This window comes from Vanellus vanellus (assembly GCF_965231255.1).
Source record: "Vanellus vanellus genome assembly, chromosome: 8".
NCBI classification, from domain to species: domain Eukaryota; kingdom Metazoa; phylum Chordata; class Aves; order Charadriiformes; family Charadriidae; genus Vanellus; species Vanellus vanellus.
Genome location: NC_138913.1, coordinates 20,744,658 through 20,770,105, shown reverse-complemented (window position 1 = coordinate 20,770,105; position 25,448 = coordinate 20,744,658). Strand labels below are relative to the sequence as shown.

Below are 25,448 nucleotides of genomic sequence, written 5' to 3'. Positions count from 1 at the left end.
GCTTTTGGACTGAGCTTGATTATGTTTTACAAGTTCTGAGACATCACGGCTGTTCTAAGTTAACCATAGCATTTTAATTGTATTAAAACTCTCTATTATTTAGAAGATCCCTTAATTATCATGTGCAGATCCAGAAGAGAAAAGGCCACATCTTGTTTTCCCAATTGTATTCTAAATCAGTTCCTTGCAACTACAAAGATTCATAATATCACAGAAGTTTTGGAGAGAGATCATCATGCTGAAAATGTTAGGAGTGTCACATGCAGCATTCAGTGTGCTTAAGGTAACAGCTCAACACATGTCAGAAAAACAGTTCTTAATCATGACGCATTTACGGAAAAGCAACAGGGCAAGGAAGGCTGAGCCTTAAATACTGCTTTATGGGGGCAACCAAAACTAACTCCTGTAATTATGGTTTAATCAAAGATAGTAGTAATATACATTTTTTCAGCTCCTATGATGGATATGAACCAATGCAGAAAGAATGTGTATGGCAGGCTCAGTTGCTGCATACTAAGGCCTTTAAAAAATATTGTCTGAACCTCTACATTCTGAACTGCATCTCAAAACCAGCATCTCACTTCTTTACCTGCTTTGACATGAGTTGAGAACTTATTTCAAGACTGCTGAAGCACCATCCATTGGTTTCTATACTGCAAAGGCCTGCCTGCTTTAGAGTGTTCCAGCAGCAAGGGCAGTAGCCATTGCAATGAACATGTTGTCCCATTGAGATAAGACTCTAAGCAGTCCAAAGGCTGTCCTGCACTTCTCCTGTCCTGGGAATCCATCTACTAAAATGCAGTATGGACAGCCACTAGAACAGAGCAGGTTTTAATAATATCATTCAGCCTTAAAGTTTCAGGCAATATGAGGAAAACAGCCTGCAGAACTGACTAAGCAAAGCCGCATAAACCTTTGAAAAAGAAAAATTAAAAAAAAAAAAATATCATTGACATAGGACATGATCTTACCTCTTCTCGGCTAATATCCATGTTCCAAACAGCAATTCCCCCATCAGCTGAACAAGATACCAGCTGCCGTGTCAGCTGGATGTAACAGATAGCCTGCACCTTGTCACTGCAAACAAAATAGACACTATTTACCCATAGCTATTTAAACAAAGCTTAGTTTCCCAGCAAACCCCAATTTATCCTTGTAAGCTACCTAGGAAGACAAAACTGATTTCCAAGCACTTTGCTAAGTCTACTAAGTAGAGCTATGAAGATGAGAGAACAGATGCTGTCACCTAAGCACTACCCTAGCATCAGGATGTTGGCTAGAACAGTGTTCTTACAGGCTTGACCAGAATACCAGAGGTACAGTTCCACGTTAACATTTGCTGGCAGTAAGCACTGACAGTGAGCTGAGTGTCAACTGGCTCAGAGTGTGCGTGCAAATACTCTTCTGTGTTGGCAAGGAGAGCCAGTTATCAAAACAGAGACAACTGGAAAAATAAAGAGAAATATTTGTTTCAAGATATAGCTAGGAAGCAGCTGGAGCTTCCACTTCTGCCAACAACGCACAGTAAGTAAGTCTGTAGCTGCAAAGCAAAGCATGCATTCACCAATAACACAGTTTAATCCTAAATAAAGTCATGGCAAAGTAAGTCTACCCTAAGAAACTAAACAAAGGATCTCAATGGTATTAGACTGCTTTGCAACATCTAAATTGAATTAAAAAAGCCATTCTGCTTCTCAGAACTTACTTTCCCATTCAGTATGAAGTTTGATGCTAAGTGTGATGTTTGAAGAGAAACTAAGTGTTATAAGTCTTCACCAGGACACATGATGCAGCAGTAACAGCAGTATAAAGTCCTCCAGTCACTGACTTCAGTTACTTTTTTGTAACCAGTACTCTATTATTAGTTCTTTAGCCATAAAACTAAATCCTCAAGATTTAACAAGAGCTCTAGGGCTAAGGCTATCAGTCTTGATCAAAGGTGGATGGAGGCATCTATGGAATTAGACAAGAGGAGAATGCACTATACAAATACATCTTTAAACATAAACAAGATCTCTAGTACCACTGCATTTCTAAGTAGAACATATCTTCAGTGGTGAACTGCCTCTCAGACCGAATTAAGGCCCTAAATTTAAAAACGGCAGCTAGTGTTATGTCCCTGTAAAAATAAAGAGTTGATTAAATACAGACAACTAACTACCTAATCCACAGAACACTGGAGATGTGACATGCTTTTCTGAAGTCTAGAGACCCACCCCTGTCATTTAGCCGATCAGTTTATCGCCTCACTGATAGAAAGAGACAGAGAACAGGAACATGTTGAAGTTTACAGGGGTACACAAACATGCTTATACATTAAGTTTCTAGCCCCACCCTCACAGGCAACTCCGTGAAGTACTTGCAATACAGAAACATGCAACTTTTACATAAAGTCCAAGCAAGATGATTTAGGATTTTTACCCACCTCTTTCTATAACCTACTTTTATGTTATATTCTCATTACCCATGGTTTAGAAGTATCAAACACGAGCAAAAAAAGATTTATCAGTAACGCTTTCCTAGTACTGATTATGCTTCTTCCTGCTCAAATTCTTCAGAGTTCTGCAAAAGGTTATTTTCTCCATTATTCACAAGGATTCAAATATCTTGCCATGCTATTTAGTATTCCTGGGACTCTGTGTCCATTACAGAACATGTAGGAAAAATAAGACACCATTACATACTGATGTCCCTGGAGCAGCAGTGTTCGCCCCTTCCTTCCACCAATATCCCACATGATAATGCTGTGATCAGAGGCACCTGAGAAGAGCAGTCGCTGAACAGGGTCCCACCACAGGGAAGTAATACTTCCTAGGAAAGAACATTCTGCAGTTAGATCTAAGGGAGTCACTCCCCAGCATAATGATGCTCTTCTGGGCTATTAATGTGAAACCTGAGGTACTCCCTTGCTACAGTAACAGATATTGAAAGCTTTAAGGCAAAGGACAGCATGCAACAGCAAGATACAGTCCTACTAGAGAGGCAGAGAACATTTGATGATAGACCAAAACATCTCTAAGAAGAAAGCTAGATGCAAAGAACAAGCCAGAAAGTTCAAGTTACTAGCTTTCTGCCCCTTGTTAAGTTGGCAGTTGTTAAGAGTCGGCAGACTGCTATGCAATCTTTGGAAGACAAAACGTACTAAAACTTGCCAAGCAGAGGCTAGTATCTACAATACAGTAAGGTGCTTGGTCAGTGGCTGCAGGACAGCACGCTGTGTTCACAGGTAAACCAACTCCCTTACATAACCATTTACAATCTCAGAATCATTGGAATAAGAAACTTGAGTGAGTTTCACTGCTGTTAGCAAATCTGGCCACTATGTACTAAATTACAAAACTAGATTTCAGAAGGCCCAACTTAGCTGTGCACGTCATGAGTCAGACATAGAAAGAAACGAGTCATCTGACAGTAACAGTCTTATACTGGAGCCATATGCATGGCAATGTAGTCAGGAGACTAAAGAAGTAATTTTGTCACTCATGCTGCCTATAGTTTTGAAGTTGCAAGAACATTTTATTCCCTTACAGCCAGCCTTGCCTTTAAGAGCATCCTGCCACTGCTCAGTTGTCATCAAAAGCCTTGTTAGTCTGAAAGCAAGATGAATGGTAATTACAGCATAAATCAGTCCTTTCCAGCTCTCTGGAGCAAGAGATTTTTCTTGTCTCCTTTAGGGCTACACTGTTTTCAGACTGACCCATTTGGGAACAGTTGTCTCCAAGAAAACAGTGACCATCCGCATCATAAAAGGCGGTTTAAGTATTATCTCAGCATTGCACAGAGTAGGCTGTTAAATATGAAGAATTTTGGAAGCTGACTGTTGAAGGACAAGTCCTAAAACCATTTAAATTGCAAAGCAAACCTTGCTTGCTTATGAAGTCACAGTCAGGCAAGAGCTAGAAAGGAAACAAGATGAAGTCAGACTTTTGAAGTCTGGCAAACAGCTGCACCCAGAGAAGAGCCAGATGCCATTTAAGTTTAGAGTTACCACACCTTGAGAATATTATGCAAATACTTTGGAGGCAAAAAAGGTTACACATAATCGGTTTTGCTTTAAAAAAAAGGGAAAAGAAAAAAGAAAAAAGATGAAGGAGCTACTATTACACCAATTGAAGAAAAACCTGTTTCTGCCTGTCAAATTTAATTGATTTCTGTACTAGATCAATTCTTGTTTTGAGGATCACAATCCCCTTCGGGAACTTACATATAAGCCAAAGTTGTTTGCTATGCGGACAGCACTGTTGAAGTTGGTGCTTGGAAGCCCACCACAACTCAATAGATAGAATATGCACTATATGTAGTGCCGTGTCAAGACATACTGATTTCAGACTAACAATAATATCTACCGAAGAGTTGTATTTTAACAGACAAGTGCAAAAGCATACAGGGGTAAAGGAGTTTCCAGGGCCTGGAGAATTATTTTGCTTGTAATGAAACAATCTGAAACTCTGCTTGAAAGCAGAAGAGGCATTTATCATTTGAAAATCTCAACTTGCCTCTCTCTTTCAAAGCCAGCTTTATCATTTTACAGTCATCTGTAAATCAGGAGTCTACGCAGCTTTAACAAAGTCTACTCTATACTTACAGCTATTAAACAAAGCAGCCTTTTCCAGTGGGTCAGAGACTTATGACCCAGTAATTCACACCTAGCCAAATGCAAACTAGTCAGCTGATTTTAAAGTTGCCAGTACCACACGGGAAAAGGCATTAAGTCTTGTTTATTTCTCTCAGCATATTATTTAACTACATATTTTTCAGCGATTTGCATTCTTGCCTTACTTATTACAGCAGACAGTGGCTCCATATCATGTAACAGACTATTTGGTTCTTCATCTGATAAGGACTTCAGCTATACTACACAGGATGAGACATTTGTCTTTGACTAGACAGTTTTGATTCTAAAAGGCTCTCTAGATTTCTTGCATATAGCCTAGCTTCAGCTAAACATAGTTTAGTTCAGGAAACTGAACTAAAGTCTCATAAAGACTGATCAGAACATCAAAGTCTGCATTGGGAAGAATTAAGTGGCTCTTTAATAATACCTAAAACAGCTTTAGCAACCCCCAATCTAGATTCTATAGAATTACAAGGTCTCCAGAGAGGGGAAAACAAGATGTAACACATTCTCATCCTTTCTTTTTAACATTAAGGAGACTAAAGTTTTTAAAGGTGGCCATCTAGTGGATAACTTGTGCATAATTGAATGCATATGTTTACCTTTATTTTTCATCTATAATAAAAATACCTGTCAGTATTTATAAGGCTAAGATTTCCCTTTCCAGCAAGAATGTGTCTATTCTTTAACAATAGTCATATGTACTGCTTTGAACAGCTTTTGATAACTACTAGCCTGCACTAGTTGTTTATCCAGTATCTGTCCTTAAAAGGTAGATATCCAACTGAAGATCTCACCCCAATTTACAAAGAGGTACTATAATCTGGGTCAAGTGGAATTAAGAGGAAGAGTTACTTTACCTTCATGCCCTTTGAGTGTTGTGATAACTGAGCATGTATTCTGCTCAAGCTTCAGGAGAGTGATCTGTCCAGAATAATCACCAACAAATGCATGCCGAGTTTCATAATCATATCTGAACACCAGTCAAGGAGAAGCCTCATTTGCTCTCAAGAGTATTTTGTGGAACTGAAACAGATAGCACAGCTGCCAGCTACAGAGTAAAACAAATTGGAAAAGAACATTTTAATATGCCAGACATATTTATGTAACTACTTCTAAAGGTGTTGGAGACCATAATAGTTAAACCTTTTTCATTCCTCTCTTCTCCTCACCCTTCCCTACCTGTGCAAGTAAGGCAGTATAGAAACCAAGTAAGAAATGCTTTAGAAAGCCATTGGAGAAGCCATGAGATAATCCATCCCCTAGTTTAAGGCAAGCCAAGTAGATTTAGACAATTTCTAGCAGATATTTACAGAACACACTCATGATCTTCTCCAAGAGATGCCAGAACTCTTCAGGCTACTCATTGCAGTGCAGAGCTACCATTAGGAGTACCTCACTGGACACTGGGTGGCATTTGGTCTTACTTAATATCTGCACCTATAAGCTCTTAGTTTTCTAGCATATTATACTAGTTAATGCCCCCAGGACAGGAAAACTAAGGTACAAGGATGTTGACCCTTCACAGCTAGTTTACTTTACAGTGTAAGTGTACTCCCCATGTTCTAGCTACTGAGAAGGTGAGACCATCTGATTTCTTGTTCTGCTCTCTGCACTTTCAAGTTTACTGATGCAGGTCCTTGAGCAGGGTATCGAAGACTGAACAGTATTTCAGAAAGAGTTCTGTCATTTAACACTGACATAAAAGCCACGCCGCATCCTAACATGGGATACATTAACAAGGTGGCACGTTTGGCAAAATTGTTATACATCATAACAATTTTCTTATATTCAGTTTTTGTTACTATGTTACGGCTGTCTCCAGAAACCAAAGCATAGCAAGCTGGATGGCACCAGACCATTTGCAACATTTAGAAGGGTTTTGTTACTCAGGATATAAGCAAGAGCAATCAAAAGCCCAGGCAGCTGACACCACATAACCCAAGAGTTGTGTATCAACTCACCTGTACTCCTGTAGCCACACAAACACACGAGCAGCAGCTAGGAAAGCAGCCTATTCTACACAACAGAAAAGACTAACTTTAAAAAGTCAGTGCACCAAAAAGCTCACCACCATAAGTGAAAAAGTAGAGGTTTTGCCATCTGATGACATTCTGAAATCTCTTAAGCCTTCAGAATCTTGAGATAAACAATTCACTTTCAACAAATCCACTAAGTCCCTGAACACGTGATCCTTTCTTCATTGTGGAAGTTCAGGCTAGCATTATCCCCGCTAATCCAGTAAAGAATAGGCACTGTGCTTACACACAGGATCATTAACAAATAACTCCTAAGGAACCTCCTGACAGGGAGACCAAGCACTTAGTACACACATCAGAAAGCTAGTTCTTCCAAACACAAGTCTAAAGGCAGGATCAATTACAATGCATTTTCAAATGCCAGTGGAAATTTATTTTTATCTTGACAAAAAGGTCATATTCTTTTCTCCATTTTCATAATAAATTGTTCCATTATTTGCAATAGCATTAGCTATAGAACTCACTGAATTCAAGTAGTGAGGCTCAGAGGCACCAGACTGTTCTGTGAACTAGTCTAACGTGCTCCCCCCCCCCAAGTATTAACCAGTTCTGTGCTGAGCTGTACATGGGCTTTGCATCTCACAAAACGTTTCCTGTACTCTAAAACAAGGACAGCAAAAAAGAGCAATGATACAATAATACAAACCTGTCAGCTCTTCAGTCAGTAAGGCAGGGTCTGCACAGGTGAGAGACCTCAGAAGGCTAGACATGCTGCTGGCAACCAAGCAGTTGGCTTTCCTCCTAGTTTCTTAGCACTACACAGGTGTATAGCAATTCTAGAGAGGTGGTTTTGTTTGGGGTTTGTTTTTGTTTTTTTCCCCAAGAGATGTAGTTGACCTCTTTCAGCTTTTGAATCATGCCACTTCTACATTACTGCCATTAATCCTCATACACCAACCAGTACCTCCAATTACTGTCAGGCCACATCTAAACTGCCACCATTAACAAGTGCTAAAAAACAGCTTTAGAATTTAAAGTACTTAACTCATGTTCAAAAATTTTGATACATGAGCTACATTTTAAGCTACTGCATTTGTAAGTCTTTTACACAGAATAAAGAATGCACTGAAGTACTTAAAGCTGAACAGACAACTGGAGTTCTTAAGCTACAACTACTGTAGTTGAAAGCAATTTGCTTTTAACTACTAGTAATGAATAAAGTTTCAACATACCCTGTACTTTAAAGATAGAAAAGATTAACATGAGCAAAGACAGAAAAATTAAATCAGTCCAGAGGGTTTTCATTATGTTTTATGCTCTAGAAGGACTCAAATGCACACTTGCATCTGTTGAACAAAGTGCCTTGCCTAGGAGGCAGGGTATAAATACAGTTACTAGTCACTTCCACAAGATGCTACAGATAAACATCTCAAAATTAGGAACTAACACACTGCAATCTCTGTAACTCAAGGTGACAACATCCCCTTCTACTGTTTAACAACAGCCAACAGAAATAAAGGCATTAAACATCTAATCAGAATAACGGTTTGCAGACTTGCAAGAGATTTCACTCTAGGTTTTTACACGAAAAGGAGAGAACAAATTGAGCTAAAGGAACAAAGTACTCCTCCAGTTTCAGGGTAGCAATCAGTTTTCGAAGGATACTGTAGACATGAAGCCCAAGAGGTGAAGTAGTGTCTCCCAAGCATAGTCCCACTCCTGGTGCACATCCAGCTGATGCACTTGTCGTGACCAGTGCTGATAACCCACTCTGATGCCAGGCAGAAAGTAATAGCAGACACTCGATTCTGATGAGCTGTGGGAAGAAAAAGATTCTGGCTAGTTTGTCCTAAAAATCAAAGTGATGTGTTCTTATGTTCTAATTTGGAGAGACGTAGGTTGAAGTTCATAACTAAGCAGTTCCCCAAGGAGACATTTTTACCATCATATTATACTTGCCTCTAGGCTGAATTAAAAGGTTAGCATTGTTCTATTTGGTGTTTGCCTCCCGAATAGCTTAAGTGAATCAAACATGTCAGTCAATTAATTTAAGCCTTTCTCCCACAGAGGGAGAAGCTGAGTTCAGCCCGGATACCCAAGATGCTCTGGTTAAGAAGCAGACAAACCCTGAGCTTCCTCTAGTTAGGCCAGAACTTCTGGGGAGAATTTAACACATCTAGAAACCTTAATTACTTTCTTTAAGTCCCTCTTTTCCTGACCCCAGGGGAGCTATGCTCAGATTCAGAAGGTGATCAGAGGGCTGGAACACCTCTCCTATGAGGACAGGCCGAGTGAGCTGGGGTTGTTCAGCCTGGAGGAGTCTCCAGGGAGACTTTACAGCAGCCTTCCAGTACCTAAAGGGGGTCTTACAGGAAAGATGGGGAAGGACTCTTATCAGGGAGTGTAGCGATAGGACCAGGGGTAATGGTTTTAATCTGAATCTACCCTCTTCCAGTTTAGCTATGAGGAATAAATTCTTTACTGTGAGGGTGGCGAGACACTGGAACAGGTTGCCCAGAGAAGCTGTGGATGCCCCATCCCTGGGAGCGTTCAAGGCCGGGTTGGATGGGACTTTGAGCAACCTGGGCTGGTGGGAGGTGTCCCTGCCCATGGCAGGGGGGCTGGAACTAGACGATCTTTAAGGTCCCTTCCAAACCAAACCATTCATTGGTTCTATGGTTCATGCTTTTAAGCACCAGAAAGTGTATCTGGTCCACAGCACTCAAACTGCTGCCTGAGGCAGCAACCAAAGCCCATCCAGCTTTGTTTATAATGCTGCCACTAACCAAGAAGTTACATGAGCATTAGAGAGAAGCGCCTCCTGCTCCCCAAGACGCAAGTACATCCCTTGACTGAGTTGTCAAGTCATCTTCCTTAGGATAAAGGAGGGGTTTGTTGCTTTAAGAACAAGGTCTTTTTCTCCTAAGCAAGAACATTGCTTCTATCAGTGTCAGGGAGTCATAAGACAAACTGCACTTTGTTTTGCTACATAATCTGCGGTCTTTAAGAGTCTCCTTCGGGCCTTTCACATTAATATTCCAATTTTAACCCGCAATCAGGTTTTGTATTTCTTTAAAAGATGCGCAGCCAAATGCTGAAGTTGGCATCTCCATAGGTATTAGAACAATCCCTATTCCCCATGTACCAGAAAAATAAGATCTTTTTCATCCCTATTGCTCTCCTAAGACGACGGAGAAGGCAAGGATTCTTACTTTCAGCTAGAAGTAATAAAGCCCAGTGATTACAGAAAGTAAGGGTGGAAATTGCAAATATGAAAATGCAACTTTAGAAAGCTCTTACCCTAACATTCAAGCAGTATAACTACTCCACTTGAAGAGCAAAATCTGAACTCACTAGTTCTGGCTCATCACACTCGCAGGCTAATAATGTACTGAATTTAACTATAATGACTGCAACTCAGACTCAGCTGAATGAGGATTACTCAATAACAGAACATTTATCTTACGGCAGTTAGCCCCAGCCAAGTGACAACTAGAAGGACAATCAGATTTAAAGCATGTTTGGATTTGATTAATCTGTAACAGTGCCCAGTTTCCCAAGTATTTTAGATGCCTCCCCTTCCCACAAATGTTACTATAGACATGTTAACAGCTTACCTGGATAGGTCTTCACAAAGTTCATCTTATTAAAGTCCTCTGAAATGTGAAACTCCTAAAAGCAAAGTGGAACCATTAGAAAAGATACAGCAGTGATATAAGCAATATTGATAGCCAAAAAAGAACATTAACCAAGAGCAAAGAAGAGGCCAAAATTTGCACAGCAGCAATATGTCTCACTAAAACCCAGCAGTTTCTCAGGCTGGAGCACAGCACACTGACACACCAACTGTAAATTAAAGTTATTAGTGAACTACATTTTCAACAGGGAGCATCCTTTCACAATCAAGTTTGCTGAAGGCAAATTATAGCAAGAGATAAGCTCTCATTTGTCCCCAGTAGGAACAAACAAAACTGTATCTTGCAGAATTTAGGATTTAAGTATCTGAGACTTCATAATGAATCGATTTAAGTGAGAGTATTCTCTATTTGATCCATTAGGCTTATTGAAATTCTAGAAGTCTCAGCTTACAATTTCAAGTAGTTATCACTAGAATCACTGTTCTATGTAGTTCTGTGTAGGCTATTCACAGTAGTTATCAGCAGAATCACTATGTATGACATTCATGCAGTACCCTGGCTCCTTATAGGACATTTAGTAATTTGATGTTATTTTCATAGAGCAAGGAAACCATTAAAGCATCTGAGAGTCACAAGATTCCCCTCTTTTGCCAAGAAAAAAGAGGGGAAGAATACAGACCCACTTTCTGTTCTGCCATATATTTCTACTCAGCAGGAGAGGGAAAGCAATTACAGCAAGAGTATAGAAAGACAGAAGGAAAACTTTCCAGAAAGAAAAAAAAACAAACAATACTGCCTCTTGCAATTTTAGAGCTAGCATTGAAATTTCCACATCATAAAAAGATCTGCAGCAAGAAAATCCAGAGACACACGCATGGCAAGATACAGGCAGAGACACACGCATGGCAAGATGCAAGCTAGCTGCAGTTCACAACCCCCGTTAGACCACCACCATGGATGGCACTCTGCCCAGCTTAATGTACTCCTTAAAATAATTGCTTGATGAAGTGTAAGAGTTTGGGTCCGTTGCTACACTAATGGCTCAATGACTTCTTGAGGCTAGCTGGCTCACATCTAGCCAGAAAATCCCTTGTTTATTTGCAGTCCTCCCATGGGCATCGCAGATGAACTGCCAAGAAGTTCAGCCATTTAGTAGTAGCTGCATTCCGAAAAGGGAAAGAAAACAAATTATCAGGTGCCAGTGACACCTGGTGCTCACAGACAATCTAAGCAATTCTAATCTGTGTTCTGAAGAAAAGTCACAGCAGCTTACCATGATAGCTCCATTATCCTGGCCTACAAATATTCGTCTGCTGTCATGATGATAAGCCATGGCTGAACATGGCGCTGTCAAAAAAAGCAAGCACATTACAGGTATTGAAATAGAGGTATTAGGATACACATGACTTATTAAACCCAATTCTTTCACTCTGGACAAAAACTGTTTAATATTAAGTAACTCAATAGAAATTAGTCTGCGTAGATAATATCCCTTGGTAAGACAGTTAAATTCGCATACGTGAAGCTGAGGAAAGGTACACTATTACAGTAAGTCAGATACACGATTAGGAACCATATGCAAACATGATTTCCTGCCACAAGGTGCACCTCAGTAAGAGGAATTTTACACAGGCTGAAAGCCTAGCTAGCAGCAACAACACGTGCAGCTAGTTACACTTAAGAACTTGAGCTCATTAAAATTATCTCAAGTGGAACCCTGAGTTATATACTATATACTAAGAATAATATTCTGTTCTTTACATTTGAGGACTGGATCATTAGAGAGAGTAAAGTGCTAGACAGAAATGTGTAATTGCATGTCAACCTCATATGGAATCATGTCTCAACTTCTGCAACTTTAAGACGACTCATGTTTTTGAGATTACATACAATCTCTTTTAGCAGAAAGCCTCTACAGACCTACTTCCCTTTTTAAAATTAAGAGCTAAAAGTAGACGTGAAAAGCAATGACAACAAAATTACAATGAAGTGTCCTAACGAAAATTTTGTAGAAAAATTTAACTGAAGAGTGTCCTCATTAGACTTGCAAGTTACAAGGATGAGAAGGATACAGTGTTCCAAACTAACACCTTCTTCTCAAAGACCCTCAGAAAATGTGGCCTTGAAGGTGTTTTTAGAAATTTAAAGCCAGACAGGACAGTCTGGAATATTACAGTGGTCATACTGCATAAGGACTGTTCCAAGTCCATCCCTTGGAACTACCTACAGGCACACTTTACTCTGTATAAGCTTTTTCAGAGCAAAATCTGGATAGTCTATCTAGAAAATTGATAAATGAAGCAACTGCTGTAATTTAGACCACCTATTAGGAAAAAAAAAAAAAAAAAAAAAAGATTACAGTTGGCATTTCTAATCTAGATCCTAGGCTATTCAGCCTGCAGCTGAAAAGACACAGAACGCCAAGGAGTCCAATTCCTTGGTCTTCATTCAACACTTGTATACAAATTACTTCAGAAATTGTTATCCCAAAGACTACCATTTGTTTATACAATGTTTTATTTTGTCATTGTATTCCCTCTTTTTATACGTGGTATGTGTCTAGGCAGCAACTCTACATTAAAGAAGTTACAGCAAAGCATCCAGGCTGAGTCACGTTTCAAAATCAAAAAAGGACATTGACACTCAAGATCTGCTCAGCACTGAAGCTGCTACTCAGTATTGCTTTCTTAATAATCTAAATGCTTAAAAAATACCAAAAAGAAAAAAAAAAAAAGATGGACACCTTAGAAAGCAGAGAATATTCTTTTGTCTGAACTTTCAGCCAGTGGTTTGAAAAGCTCCCTTATTCAGTAGATGAGTTATTTGCCAGCGTTTGAAACATCTTCAGTTGCAGATCCACACAGTGATTTACCTGGTGAAGGATCTGATTCTGACAGAATGCTGTCTTAAATCTCACCCACTATGCAGCTATTTTCAAATTAAAGTTAGAGCTAGAGTTGCTGCAAAGTTCCCAAATTCAAGATCACTGAGTGAACTGAGCACCTGAGGAAATGGGAAGGAGGTATTCCCCCACACAGCACAGGTACAAAACCTATGCTATGCTTGGCCATCCCTTACCATCTCCAGCATTGTACTTACATGACATGGTGTGATAGATGCTGGGCCAGTATTGTCCACTGTCTCTCTTCAGCCATACTCGTATTGTCCTGTGTCATGGGGAGAGTGGGGAGAAGACAGCTGTAAGTGCATACATCATCCCTTGCATCTGAACCAGTTCATTACTTATATATCAGCTCCAATCCTCTTAGCTTTTGTGCTACTCAAACATAATAGAGGAACAACATAACAGAAATAAAAGTACTCCAATAGTACTCTAACATAACAAAAATTATAGTGCTAAGAATAGCCACCCTTGGATTCTGAAGAGTTTTCTTCAAAACTATTTATACATTGAGTTTCAGTAAGTACGAAATGGAAATACTACTTCAGCTCGCCCCAGAAATTGCTACATATTGCATTCCTTTAATTCCTTCTCCTTGGCTCTGGCTGATTTAAGTCAAATTCAAGTTTCAGGAACTTTCCAGCTTTGGCAGAGCAAACCACAGATCATTTTATAGCAGATTAAGTGTTTGATATGTTTAAAAAAAAAAGAAACGCAAATTGTTCTGTTATGAAAGTTTGAACTTTTGAATTTTCACAGCTTCTCTGTGCAACTCATCCTTCAGCAAGCCAGGTACTGAATATTAGTAATAGAAACACCTCATCCTCCGGACCAGCACATTACTGAAAACTCCATCCCAAAATATTGATGTATGGATCCATAGAGTACATCATATCTATTTCAGGATTATATCTTCTAAGCCATGCCTCTACTCCCTCATGTACGAACTCAACGGACAAGCAACATTAGTACCACTGCTCCTCTGGCCTAAACATGAACAGGATTTATTAGCCAGTCAAATAGGAATTGGAGGAAGTGACGAGATGACTTGGAAGCATGCTAAGGCTTTTTATAAAATTGATTTTAGTTTGTGACCTTCCAGAATCAGGCCTTGGATGGAAAGGAAAAACAGTCTTGAGAACATTTAGCATTATGGATATAAGAGAATCAGCAAGGAAGTGGAAAGTTATTGCCAATTAAAAACATTCCAACAATAGCACATTTGAAGGGAATCTACATCAAGAAGCTAAGAGCACACGTGTACAGTGTTAAGGTTATTTTAAGTCTACTTGAAATTTCCTCTCCAAACCATTGTTCGCCTTCTTGTTACTGTTTAAATCCAACTTCCTCATTCTTAAATGGAAAAGTAATTGATTTGTAAACATGTGTACCTAGAAACACTGTCAAGAGACTTCATTGAGATGAGTTGTTCCATTTACTTTTAGCTCAAAATAAGGCCTCGTATTTAGAATTTTTTTAGGAAAAAACCTAGGGGATAGATTTGCTAAACACCATATAGGATTGCCAGTAACAGTTTAACAAAAGGAGCACAGGAGGGGACTGGTATCTTGCATCAGGACTAGAACTTTTCAGGTTGAAGATATAAAGGTAGCATTCTCATTTTTTAATCCATTTAAGGGATTGTCTTCAAAAGACCACCTAAAAATAAAGCAGAAAACAACCACCCTTAATGTACTACTTCCCTTTTCTAAAACTTGAAATCAATACAGCCAAGTACACACTGCCTCAAAACAAGAATTTTCAGCTGTTAAATCAAGTAGCTTTTCCACCAGTTCAGTGGCAAATGCACATTGCTCCAGTCCATTAAATACTTTGCATTAAGACTCTCTCTCTTAAAAGCTATCACTTCCTCTTTACAATAATCTACACCCTGCGTCACCATCAGAAAGTTACCACTTCATAAGGGCAGTTGCTACTTCTTAGTAACATGAGAGAAGGAAAAAAACAATGTTTCCCAGTCATTCTTAGGATGCAAATGCCAGTAATAGAATGGGTTATCACCTATGCATTATAATGGCTTTTTAATCTTCTTTTTAAAGCAGCTCCATCATACTCAAACTGTTCTGAACATCTCAGATGGTAGCTTCCACCCTTACTAATTCAACTCTCTCACTTCTAGCCAAAACCACCTAATTAGTTCTGATACAAAAAGAGTAGGAGTTATGGTAGTGATTGAGATCATGCATTGCTGATTTTCCCAAAGTAGACTTTGTTTCCTCCCAGTATTCTGGTTGATTACACTAAATTAGGAATTAATATAAAGAAAGCAAGGGTTTGCTTTTTCTAAGAAAATAATGTCCAGGAAGTATAATTTGTGCACTGATCATCAACAACAGTCCCCCACTAAAGTTGAAAGCCCAAGCAAATCAAGTGTTAGTAAAATTAACTTCTGAAAGCTTCTTATTTTGGTTTAAGTAAGATTTAGACTTTGCTAGCCTCATGCTTGTAAAGATAAGCTGACATACAACTTTATACAAAGCTCTGATGGAGCAAAATTTGAAAAGATTGTTTCACAGTAGTCAGCAAATAACCTGTGCCAAAATCCCACTTCTCGACTCTCCTGCAGACCTGTTGCTGTGGTGCATCTCCTTTTGTTCGGACACACTAATTTGTGAAATACCAGTTCTAGCTTAAAGGACTAGAGGAGTCTTCCAGCGATGCCACTTCCACAATTGTCTTCTACCATAAAACTGTTTTATTATGAGAACCACCATATCAACCCTGGAGTCTTCAGCACTATTCTCAAAACTTGGTCTTTATTTAACAAAGAGGCCTGTGCTCAGTACCTGAGAAGAACTGTCTACCACTCTCCTCTCCTTAAGCATTCCCTATTTCAGGCCTAGAAAGACACAGGCTTGTTTGACGGCAGTCTCAGTAAGGATGTAAAAATGTTGAAACTCATTAAGGAGCACCCATAGATAGAAACCCACTTTTGAAGTTACCGTAGACTCAGACATCTGAAAGCGGCAGGAGGAAGTAAAACAAGATTAAAAAAGACCTCCAAACTTCCCGAACATTGAGTATTGAACAAGAAGTTGCTTTCAGCTGGAAAGCATGCACATTTATAGAAGAGTAATTCAAGGTGGTGGGGGGGGGATTGGTTGGGTTTTTTTACATAATATAGACAAACACACACAAAAGCCATATTTAAGCAATACTGAGGGTGGCCTTACCAATTTCTATGGATTTTCATTGTCCTCAATTACTGTTTATTTTACAGAGTGAGTAAGCACCCAACAGCACTGGAGAAAAAAATTGGGATTTGAGAGGAGAGAAAATCCTTCAGTGTTCCATTTGTGCTCATGTCACATAAGATGCCCCCTAAAAGCCAAACGCGTGTGTGTCAGGGAGAAAGAAGTGATGAAAGATTAGCAGGCAAATCGAAACTTGTTACAACACAAGTCCTGCTGCAAGTACTGCGTAACTATACTAGCCCTGGTCCAAGCACTTCATCTTCCCAACACCTTCAAACCACTAACAATTGGTTTCCTATCTGAAATCAATCACTAACAATTGTTTTCCTAACAAAAACAGAAGACTGAGTTTTTCTAGTAGTCAAAATAAACCAGAAGTATTTAGACTGTAATTGACCGTGTTCCCAAAACAGCATTAGGAATCTGGTTTAATCACAGTGCAATGCAAGCTCAAGGACACAGCTTGCAGTTCATGCTTTCTATCAAATTTCTGCTCACTAAAACATTAGTTTTGACTAATATTCAAGTTCCATAACTGAAAAAACCCTAATACTGCAATTTAAGCAGCAGTTCCAATGCAACAGCAGCTGCTGATAGTCAAAGAACACCAGCATTCAGATGTGCTCGTGACTCCAAAGATCCTGTTAGCCTGTGGTAAATATAATACCATCATCTTGCATTTAGGGTCTTGTATGCTAGCTCAGCATCCCCAGCCACAGCTGGGAAACACTCATCTTGCTTTAGTTATTTGTCTGCTGAAAACAAGGACAGTAAGGCTAAGTCCAGAGATCTGACTGTATCACAGATCTGCGCAGCCCACACTGTCCTATCTCAGCTCCAAGAAAACACGAACCAGCCTCGAGCAGACAGATCCAACTCACAGCTGGTAACTGAGCTGGCTGCCCAGGCTGAGGGACAGGCTGCGACAATTCCAAATATTGTCTTGGAGCCAGGGTCATGCGAGATGCCTGTAGGGAGACAGAGTTAATCATCCTTTCTAGGTAAGTTCTGAGAAAGCTTCACAGATGGCAAGTATCCTGCTGAAAAATTAGACTGCGAAAATTAACTATTTAACTCCTGCAGGTATTCTAGCTTCCTTTTCTGGCTTCAAAACTCAAATAAAAAGAGAGTTAAATTTGCACTGGTATTCACCAATCTACTATGGCATCTTTTGTACCCTCACAAAGAACAGAAATGTTACTTCACATTCTAGGAAATATCATTTAAAATAGAAAGAACTACAACTCCTCTAATAAGAGGATATAGAAAATATTTGTGCACCAATGTTTTCCTCACTCCTTAACTTGTAAACACATTCCTCTGACTGGTTATTATGAAATACCTGACAGCCTTAGCTATATTAAGATTTAATCGAAACCACTTTTGCCCTACTCTTTTGGTACACTGCTCAAAGGGGTTGTACACAGCAGCTCTTTTGCTTCTTGAACTCTGTACTTTGCCTACCGCTATCAGCATAATCAGTTATGCAGTATTAACACCTACACCCCATTTTTAGTGAACAAACAGGAGAGTAAGTAGTTTGCCAACAAGTAAAACTGTAGGTGACAGATACGTGAATAAGTAGGCTTTGATCTAATGTAGGAGGTATCCTAGATTAGAGGTAATACAGTGCAACAGTTTCTTCAAGTTTAAAGATCTAAGTAAACTCCCATAGTAAGGCAGGCTACATGAATTTGGCCTGGAGTCCAAAGCTTCTCTTAGAAATTTACACGCACCAAAGGTGGGTAACGGCCTCTGCTCTCCTTGCACTGGTCTCTATCTGACATCAAAACTTGCCCAGATGAAGATGCAGCTGCATCCTTGGCTCTTATCAACGCCATCTAAGCACACAGACTGCTAACCTTCAGCATCAGACCTTTAAGTTTAAAGGCAGGCATTGTGTGTTACAGGCAAGCCTCTGCAAGCCTGTACCATGAAATCCTGCACAGGTTTAACACAGACATGAACTCTTGAAAATTGCTGTTTCCTCTTCTCTCCTTCAGGAGGCACATCAAAACAAACCGAACACAAACATGTTAAGATTCAGGCCACACTGGCACCCAAAAAGTGTGTGCATCCCACTTCACCTTGCACAGTACTAAGAAGATACCAGAACAACTGCAGACAAGAGCAGAATAAAAAGGAAGTTTCTCAGTCTCTTTCAAAATCTGTTATCCAACGCATACTGCAGAAAGTCATTTCCACAGGATGGGAAGAGACCAACCAAGACCATCTTTCAGTCAAAGCTAGAAAACACCCCTAATGCATCCAAGCGTCACTGCTTGCAGCAAGCTAGGTACAATTACTGTCACGGCTCAACAAGGAGTTGTATCTACTACTGCTTCAAAGGGTCAAGATTTAAATCCTGCTGCTTTTACCTAGGCATTACTACAGTGAAGGAAGCCATTTGCCTCTTTACCAGGCAGGAAACTGCATTTTAAACTCTAAGAAGTCCTACATTAAGTTGCAAAATCAAGCTCTGAAGAGGCAGGTGCTAATCTTCAGTAGGGAAAAAAAAGGGGAGGGGGAGCAGAATCCATTTAGTCACATTAAAGAACTACTTATTAAGTCTTGCTCTTCCAAATTCAACTGCTTCTACCGCCTTTTTTCTAAAGAGTTCAACTGGCACTTGAAAACAATTCTTAGCATATCCATGCAAAATACATTCTTACCACCTCTCCCTCCACAGAAAGAGAAAACAGACTAGCACTTTCTGATTTCTCAGAAGTGCTGATAATCCACCTCAATAAGTGAGGCTATAGCTTCACATTTTTAATATCATATTTACGTTGCCAGATCAATGAGAAGCGTGACAAATTTGACAGTGTTTCTACCTGATCTGCATAAGAGTACCATGACATCTCCTATACAAATTTTGTTGCTTTAATGCCAGCTAATTAAAAACCACCAATATCTGGTAAAACTTCACTTAAACTAGGACATGTTTACATCCTTTGCACTTGATCTGTTCCACTCCCCTTCAAATCCTGAATGCCTTCGCTAACAGTAAGCTTATAAAGTTAACATGTACTGTTGCTAGCTGGTCTGCTTGCTCTTTTTGACCCAACAACAAATGCAAAAAAAAAAAAAAAAGATATTTTACGAGCTGAGGTAACACCACAGCTCTGCTGACTTTCAGCACTCATACCGTACTGTGTCTCACAAGGTCAGGCTTTTCAGATGAGAATTCAGGCAAAAATTAATGCCAATTCCATTGTAAAAGTTTTGTATTACAACAGTACAATTATCTCTCCACCAAGCTACCTCTCAAAGAATGAGCTTTCATACTTTAACATGTTCCTTTCAAACACCAGTTTCTGGACAGGAGCTCTTAAGAAGCATCTCCTACCCCTCTTCACATTTAAAAGACCAGCTCCTACCAGTGGCTACACTGCAGACCCCTCAGCTCTCTCCTAGTCAACAACCCTCTGTGTTACCTACTTCCTCGTTTCCACTTTCATTTGGTCTGAATAACTGCTTAATGACATTACCAGCTTTTGTCACAGATGTTTCACACGCTATGTGAGCCAGTGTCGAGTATCAGGATGAGACCCTGAAGACATTTTCCCTTCCAACCAGAAACTGTCGTCCTCAGCAGCCCATCATCACCTCTCCCTCCGATCTGCCAACTCACTCCCTGAACTGTTTCAGCCAGGACGAAGCAGGTTTGAGACCTTCAGACTGAGCCATCAGAACGGGCTTGTTTTGACTGAAGCAGCTCGGGGAGCCCCAACTCTCCCAACAGACGGGAGAAGCAATAACGTACCCTGAAGGGGCGCAGCCAGCGCAGCTGAAAGCAGAGGAGGACACGTTCCCGCATTTTGGTTCCGCTCATAACCACTGCAGAACCCTTTTACGCACACAAAGAAGTTGTGCTTTCCCCATCTCCTTCGCGGGGGCTGGAAAGCACGCGTAGTGTACAGCAGCTTTTTCCTACGGGCGGGGAAGGCCGTCAGCCCCGCGGGCCCCGCCGCTGCCTCCCTCCGCGGGCAGATCATGTTATTTTCCTCCCTCGAACCGCAGCTTCGGTTATTTCCTTATGGCTCCAGGCAGAGTCATGGCTGCGGGCCTCCAGGCAAAGTTACAGCCTAAAAACTGACTTCCCCCCCCCCGCCCCAGCGCTACCCCTCCCCGGCTCTGCCAGCTCCCGCCGGCTGCCGCCTCCCGCTGCTCCCCCAGTTCCGGGGGCTCCGGGGCCGGGGGGCTCAGCCCCAGCCCCGCACGGAGCGGAGACCGCCGAGAGAGAGGAGCGGCGCGGAGCTGACCGTCCGCCGAGGGCCCCCCCGCTTCCCGGCCCGGCCTCTCGCCGAGCCCCCATCGGGGAGCGGGCCCTGAGGGGGCCTCACCCCCCCGTGAGGCGCCTCGGCGGGCCGGGCCGCGGCCGGCGGCCTCTGCTTACCTGTCCTCGCTGGCCGTGATGACCCCGTCCTCCTTGGGGATGAGAAGCGCGGCGCTCACCACGTCCTGGTGCCCCTCGACCTTGCTGAGGAGGACGGGCCGGCTGCTCTGCGGCCGCGAGTGGATCTCGGCCGCCATGTTGCCGCGGGACCGGCCCGGCGCCCATCAGCTGACGGCGCGGGGAGAGCCCGGCGGCCGCCGTAACGCTGCGTGTAGCGGCGCCGCCCCGCCGGGCCGAGGTGCCCCGTGTAGCGGCGCAACCACAGCCGCGCGCTGACGTCGTCTCTAGCGTAGGGCGGGCCGGCGACGGGCGTATTCTCTAGAATAGAAGAAGCGCGAGGGCCGTATTTCGTAGAAGAGCGGAGAAAGCCGATCCGGCTCGGGGCTGGAGCTGCTGGCGGGGTCTCTGTCAGCCGGCCCGGCGCGGGCAAGCGTCGCCTCCAGGAGGGTTGCCACGGGGAAGAAGGTGGCCGTGGGCTCAAACACGTGCGTACACAGCTATTGCCATCAGCCCGGGGCCTGAGGCCTGAGATTGTCCATGTAGTTGGCTGATCGACAGCAGAATTCCTCCCCTCGGTGCCAGTTTTTTGGTCACTGCTGCGACCGTGGTGGTGCTCGCACCTTTGAGTCCAGTCAAACCAGAGCTGCTGCTTGTCAGGACGCGCCGGGGGCTGGTGGAAAGGTCAGGACCCCTCGCTGTGAGCAGAGATGCAGTTTCTAATCCCAGATCTAGCAAATACATAAATGTTAGAACAACAGTGTGTCTGGATGTAACCAACACGTGCACTGAGCTTACCTGGAAATCCTAACGGAGCTGTTTCTGCTCAGGACATCCCAGACAGAACTGTGCCCAAAGAGCTGTGCTACAAGACGAGGTGAGGACCAACCGCCCCCGAGCATGGTGGTGGGCAGCGTACCATTTGATAAGCCATCGCAGACCGCGTCACACACCTGCAGCCACCACGGCTGAACGAGGCTTCCCCAGGCTCCTGGAGGAGGGCAGCAGGCAGCAATTCTCTTTCCCCCGGCCCGGCCCAAGAGAGGAATTTTAGCTGCCGTTCTGAGTTTCCCAGCTATTTGCTAGACAGCAAAGGAAACAAACCGAGGAAGAACAGCTCCAGCTTGAAGTTCTAAAAATATCTGTGGTTAAATACATTTTGGTTTGCCTTTAGCTTTTCCCTGTTTCCTAATCTTTCCTCTGTATTTCTGGAGTTCACCTTTCTTCCACCCTTCCTGCCTCCCGGATCCTGCCCCCTCCCCACTCATTCAGCTCACACCTGTGTCACAGTGCTTTTCTTTCTCCAGTGTTCCTCTTTTGATCCAGTTCCTAAACTTATAACCTGCTGCTTCTCTCCATTTCTTATCCTTCCTCAACCTATTTTTTCCATCACCCTGTTTGCACCACCACCACCTCAATCAGACCAAGCAGCAAGTCAATCCAGCCCTGCACCACCTCACATCTCCCACGAGGACACCTCACGTCTCCCATGGTTCTGAAGAGGCTCAGCCATCAGATGAAGCGGCAAGATAACAAACAGTCCCTGTGACAAGGGACTGACTACATTCACTTCTTCCAGGGTTGTGAAGCCTTCACCCAGGTTTCGCAGGGAGAGGTCATAGGAGGACGTGTGGAGGAAATAGGTCTTTCCGAAACAGGTGACTCTCTGTGCAGGGCTACCCCAAGAGCCCAGCCCAGACCCTCAGGGGGATGCAGGTGCCTGAATCCCCTTTGAATGTATGGGAGTTAAACATCTCTCTCCTGAGGCTCTCAGTGTCCACATCTACAGACCTTACGCTTGCTGTACCCTGTGGGGACCTTTAGGGTTTCTCCTGGTGCTTCATTGCTCAATACCCGCTCCAGCAGCCAGCAGAGCTGGTCGCTCAGCCCACTGCACTCAGGGATGCTGCCTGTGTACGGACAGGCTTGGGCAGGAGCACCTGCAACCATTTACCAGTTCCTCATACCAGGACCACCTTTACCAGAAGCCCCACAGGTAAGCTTAATAGTTGATGGGGTGACATGCTGGTCTAGCGAGCTGTGAGAATCTGGCCCGAATCCCACTCGTAAGGGGGAGCTGGCGTGTGGCAGTCTGACTTGGTCACCGAGGACGAGAACGTTACTCCAGGTCTGTTCTAACAATTCGGCCCAGTACAGACCACAGGCAATGTCCACGTAAGGGAAATACACGGCACAGCTGGATCTAAAATCCAGCAAACAGTTTTTCGGGCATTGAGACCACATTTGCTGCACAAGGTGCCCAGCGGCCATGCCTATACTCGGAACTAAGAATTCTCTCATAATCCAAGCAGCCACCAAAAGGCACCTTGCTGCCCAGTGCTCGCTCTTTTTTTTTTTTTTTGCTCAGATTTGTCCATACTTATTCATCTGCTTTTTAAAACTGAGCTGCTTAGCTCATGCCAGTTTTTAGAAGTGAGATTCTGGCTCTCTGCCCAAAGAAGAGAGGGGAAGGCAGCACTCCCCTCGTACAGGGACTTCACAGCAGGGGCTCTGTAGGAACGTGCAACATATCCACAGGGAAACGTTTTCAAGAACAACTGAAAACTTTATTTGATGACTAGTGGTTATGAGGTTTTTTTAACCTTCCTTTCGTATCACATAAGACATTCCCTCTGGCCTCATCATCTGGTACTCATCATCCTACTGACCTTGACGTGGAATTGTGGTGGAAATGCATTTTGGCTCAGAGGTACACCCTTCCACCAGCTCTTCCGCCTCCTTCTGAGCTCCTTTGCAGGAGCAGGGGATACGAAAATACCTCGTTTTTTCCGCCTTCAGAATCACAACCTACCAGATCCTCTTTGTGAAACCCTTCCTCCTCCCTTTCTCCAGCTTGCCTCCTATTGCCTCCCATACAGTCACAAAATACAGTGCTCTCATTTCTCCCCTCCTTCCTGTGCTCCCACAAATCACTCATGCCATAGCATGCCGTGACGGTCACTCTAGTTTGAAGGCAAATAACACCACAGCCAGGTGGAACCTTGCACTGAAACAGCAACATTGCCCTTTGTGTTCACAACACTTGGAAAGGTGCCGTGCAGACCTGTTTCTTGGGCTGGATCACGTCGGCTCTTCTCCCACAACAGAAATCCAGTAAAAGCTGGTCTATTGTCAATAAAAACCATTTAGTATTGCTCTTTATCTGTGCTGGCCCTTGCTCCTCCTCCTGCTTCTGCTTCTCTGGAGGAACATGGCACAGCGCATTTCATCTCCTTTGCCTTTAGCAGGAGCACACCTTACCTGGGCAATTCTTTGCCAGTGTACCCTCTGTACCGGCCCCTGTTGTGAGGAAGAGGAGAAGACTCTACTTTCCAGCCCATTTTAGCAGGCAAAGAGCCATCAGCCAGGTTATGGCTCCACAGCTTTCCTAGTTAAGCCAGGCACAATTAGCACAACATCAGGCGTCCCTCAAAACGAGATGGGAAGGTAAAGGAACCCTCCACAATCAGCTGCCCCTATGTGCCGCATCACACCGCAGGGGACCAACACGGGTGGCAAGGCAGTGACAGCGGCCACAAGCACCAGGGAAGGGCAACGTTGCCCACAGTGCTGCATCGTGCGGGAGCAGGGAGAGCTCAGGCTTTCCCGGGGGATCCCAGCCCTTGCTCAAGCTGCAGACGTGTCCATACCTATTCCTCTGCTTTTTAAACCTGACCTGCTTAGCTCACGCCAATTTTTGGCAGTGAGGTTTTGGCTCTCTGCCCAAAGAAGAGAGGAGAAGGCAGCGATCACCTCGGGGTGACCGAGCCCTGCTCTGAGCTCGCAGGGAGGAGGAAGAGGTCCTCCCAAAACAGCTGGGAAAGCAGCAGCCTCCTCCTCCTCTCCCGGGCAGAGCGGGAGCATCTCCGGTCCCCGCCGCAGGCGGGCTGGGCACAGCGCGGGGGGGCGGCGGGGGCTCCGCCACCCGGGGCGAGGGAAAGAGCCTTTCGTTAAAAAGGCGACGTGCGAGTGTGGGTTCGGGCCTCGGCCGCCAGAGGGTACTGCGGCCCCGCCGCGCCGCCTCCGGTCACCGCCGGGGCGACGGGGGACGCGGGAGGTGGAACCTCCTGCTCTAAAGATGCCGACAAGGCTGGAAACGCATCCGTTCTGCCCCTCCACTTCACCCTGGTTCTTAGAGGGCATCCTTAAGAGCTCCCGACAGAAGAAACAGAACAAAACTATTCAAATGGCATAATTTCCCCCCCCCCTTTTTTTTTTAAAAAAAAAAAAAAAAAAGTTCTTTGGGGGTTTCTTGTTTTCTTTTTGTTTGTTTGCTTTTTTGGTGTGGTTTTGTTGGTTTTGGTTGGTTTCTTTTTGTTTTTTTTTTTTTTTTTTGTTGTTGTTTAAAAGTACAAAGAAGAGCATTGAGGGTGGCATCACTTCTCAAAGGCACACGTGCTGCCCCCGGTCCCCCAGAAGCCCCACGATGGCTGCTGAGGACGGCAGCCAGCCCAGGCCAGAACAAGGGGCATTTTGCAAGAGGGGGCCAGAGGTGACATGGGTCTGTGCTTCCCCTGGGCATAGACCTACCTGCAAAGCCTTGAACTGGCCAATAGCTGCAGTGCCCTCACCTCAACCGTTTCAGGAAGGTGGAAGAGCCCAAGTTGGTCAGATACAGCAAGAGATACAGCACTGCCTTCTCCACTCGCCACCACCTGTTCATATACCAAAACCAGCCAGTGCAAATTAGTCTGGAATTGGAA

General features: G+C 43.2%; 1 protein-coding gene across 2 annotated transcripts in view; it reads right to left on the bottom strand.

The window, feature by feature from the left end:
* The window catches only part of WDFY1 (WD repeat and FYVE domain containing 1), a 28,723-nt gene extending 7,810 nt beyond the window's left edge, over positions 1-20,913 (bottom strand). Inside the window, exons 1-8 of one of the 2 annotated variants that reach the window (XM_082487316.1) lie at positions 20,749-20,913; positions 13,332-13,399; positions 11,506-11,579; positions 10,212-10,266; positions 8,260-8,410; positions 5,476-5,588; positions 2,685-2,811; positions 972-1,095 (exon numbers count right to left, since the gene is read on the bottom strand). In XM_082487316.1, coding sequence (XP_082343442.1) covers positions 972-1,095; positions 2,685-2,811; positions 5,476-5,588; positions 8,260-8,410; positions 10,212-10,266; positions 11,506-11,579; positions 13,332-13,399; positions 20,749-20,885 — 849 coding nt within the window. In that variant the 5' untranslated portion in view covers positions 20,886-20,913. The remainder of the gene's footprint in view (positions 1-971; positions 1,096-2,684; positions 2,812-5,475; positions 5,589-8,259; positions 8,411-10,211; positions 10,267-11,505; positions 11,580-13,331; positions 13,400-20,748) is intronic. The other variant, XM_082487317.1, reaches the window with a different exon arrangement.
* Between the last annotated feature and the right edge of the window lie 4,535 nt (positions 20,914-25,448).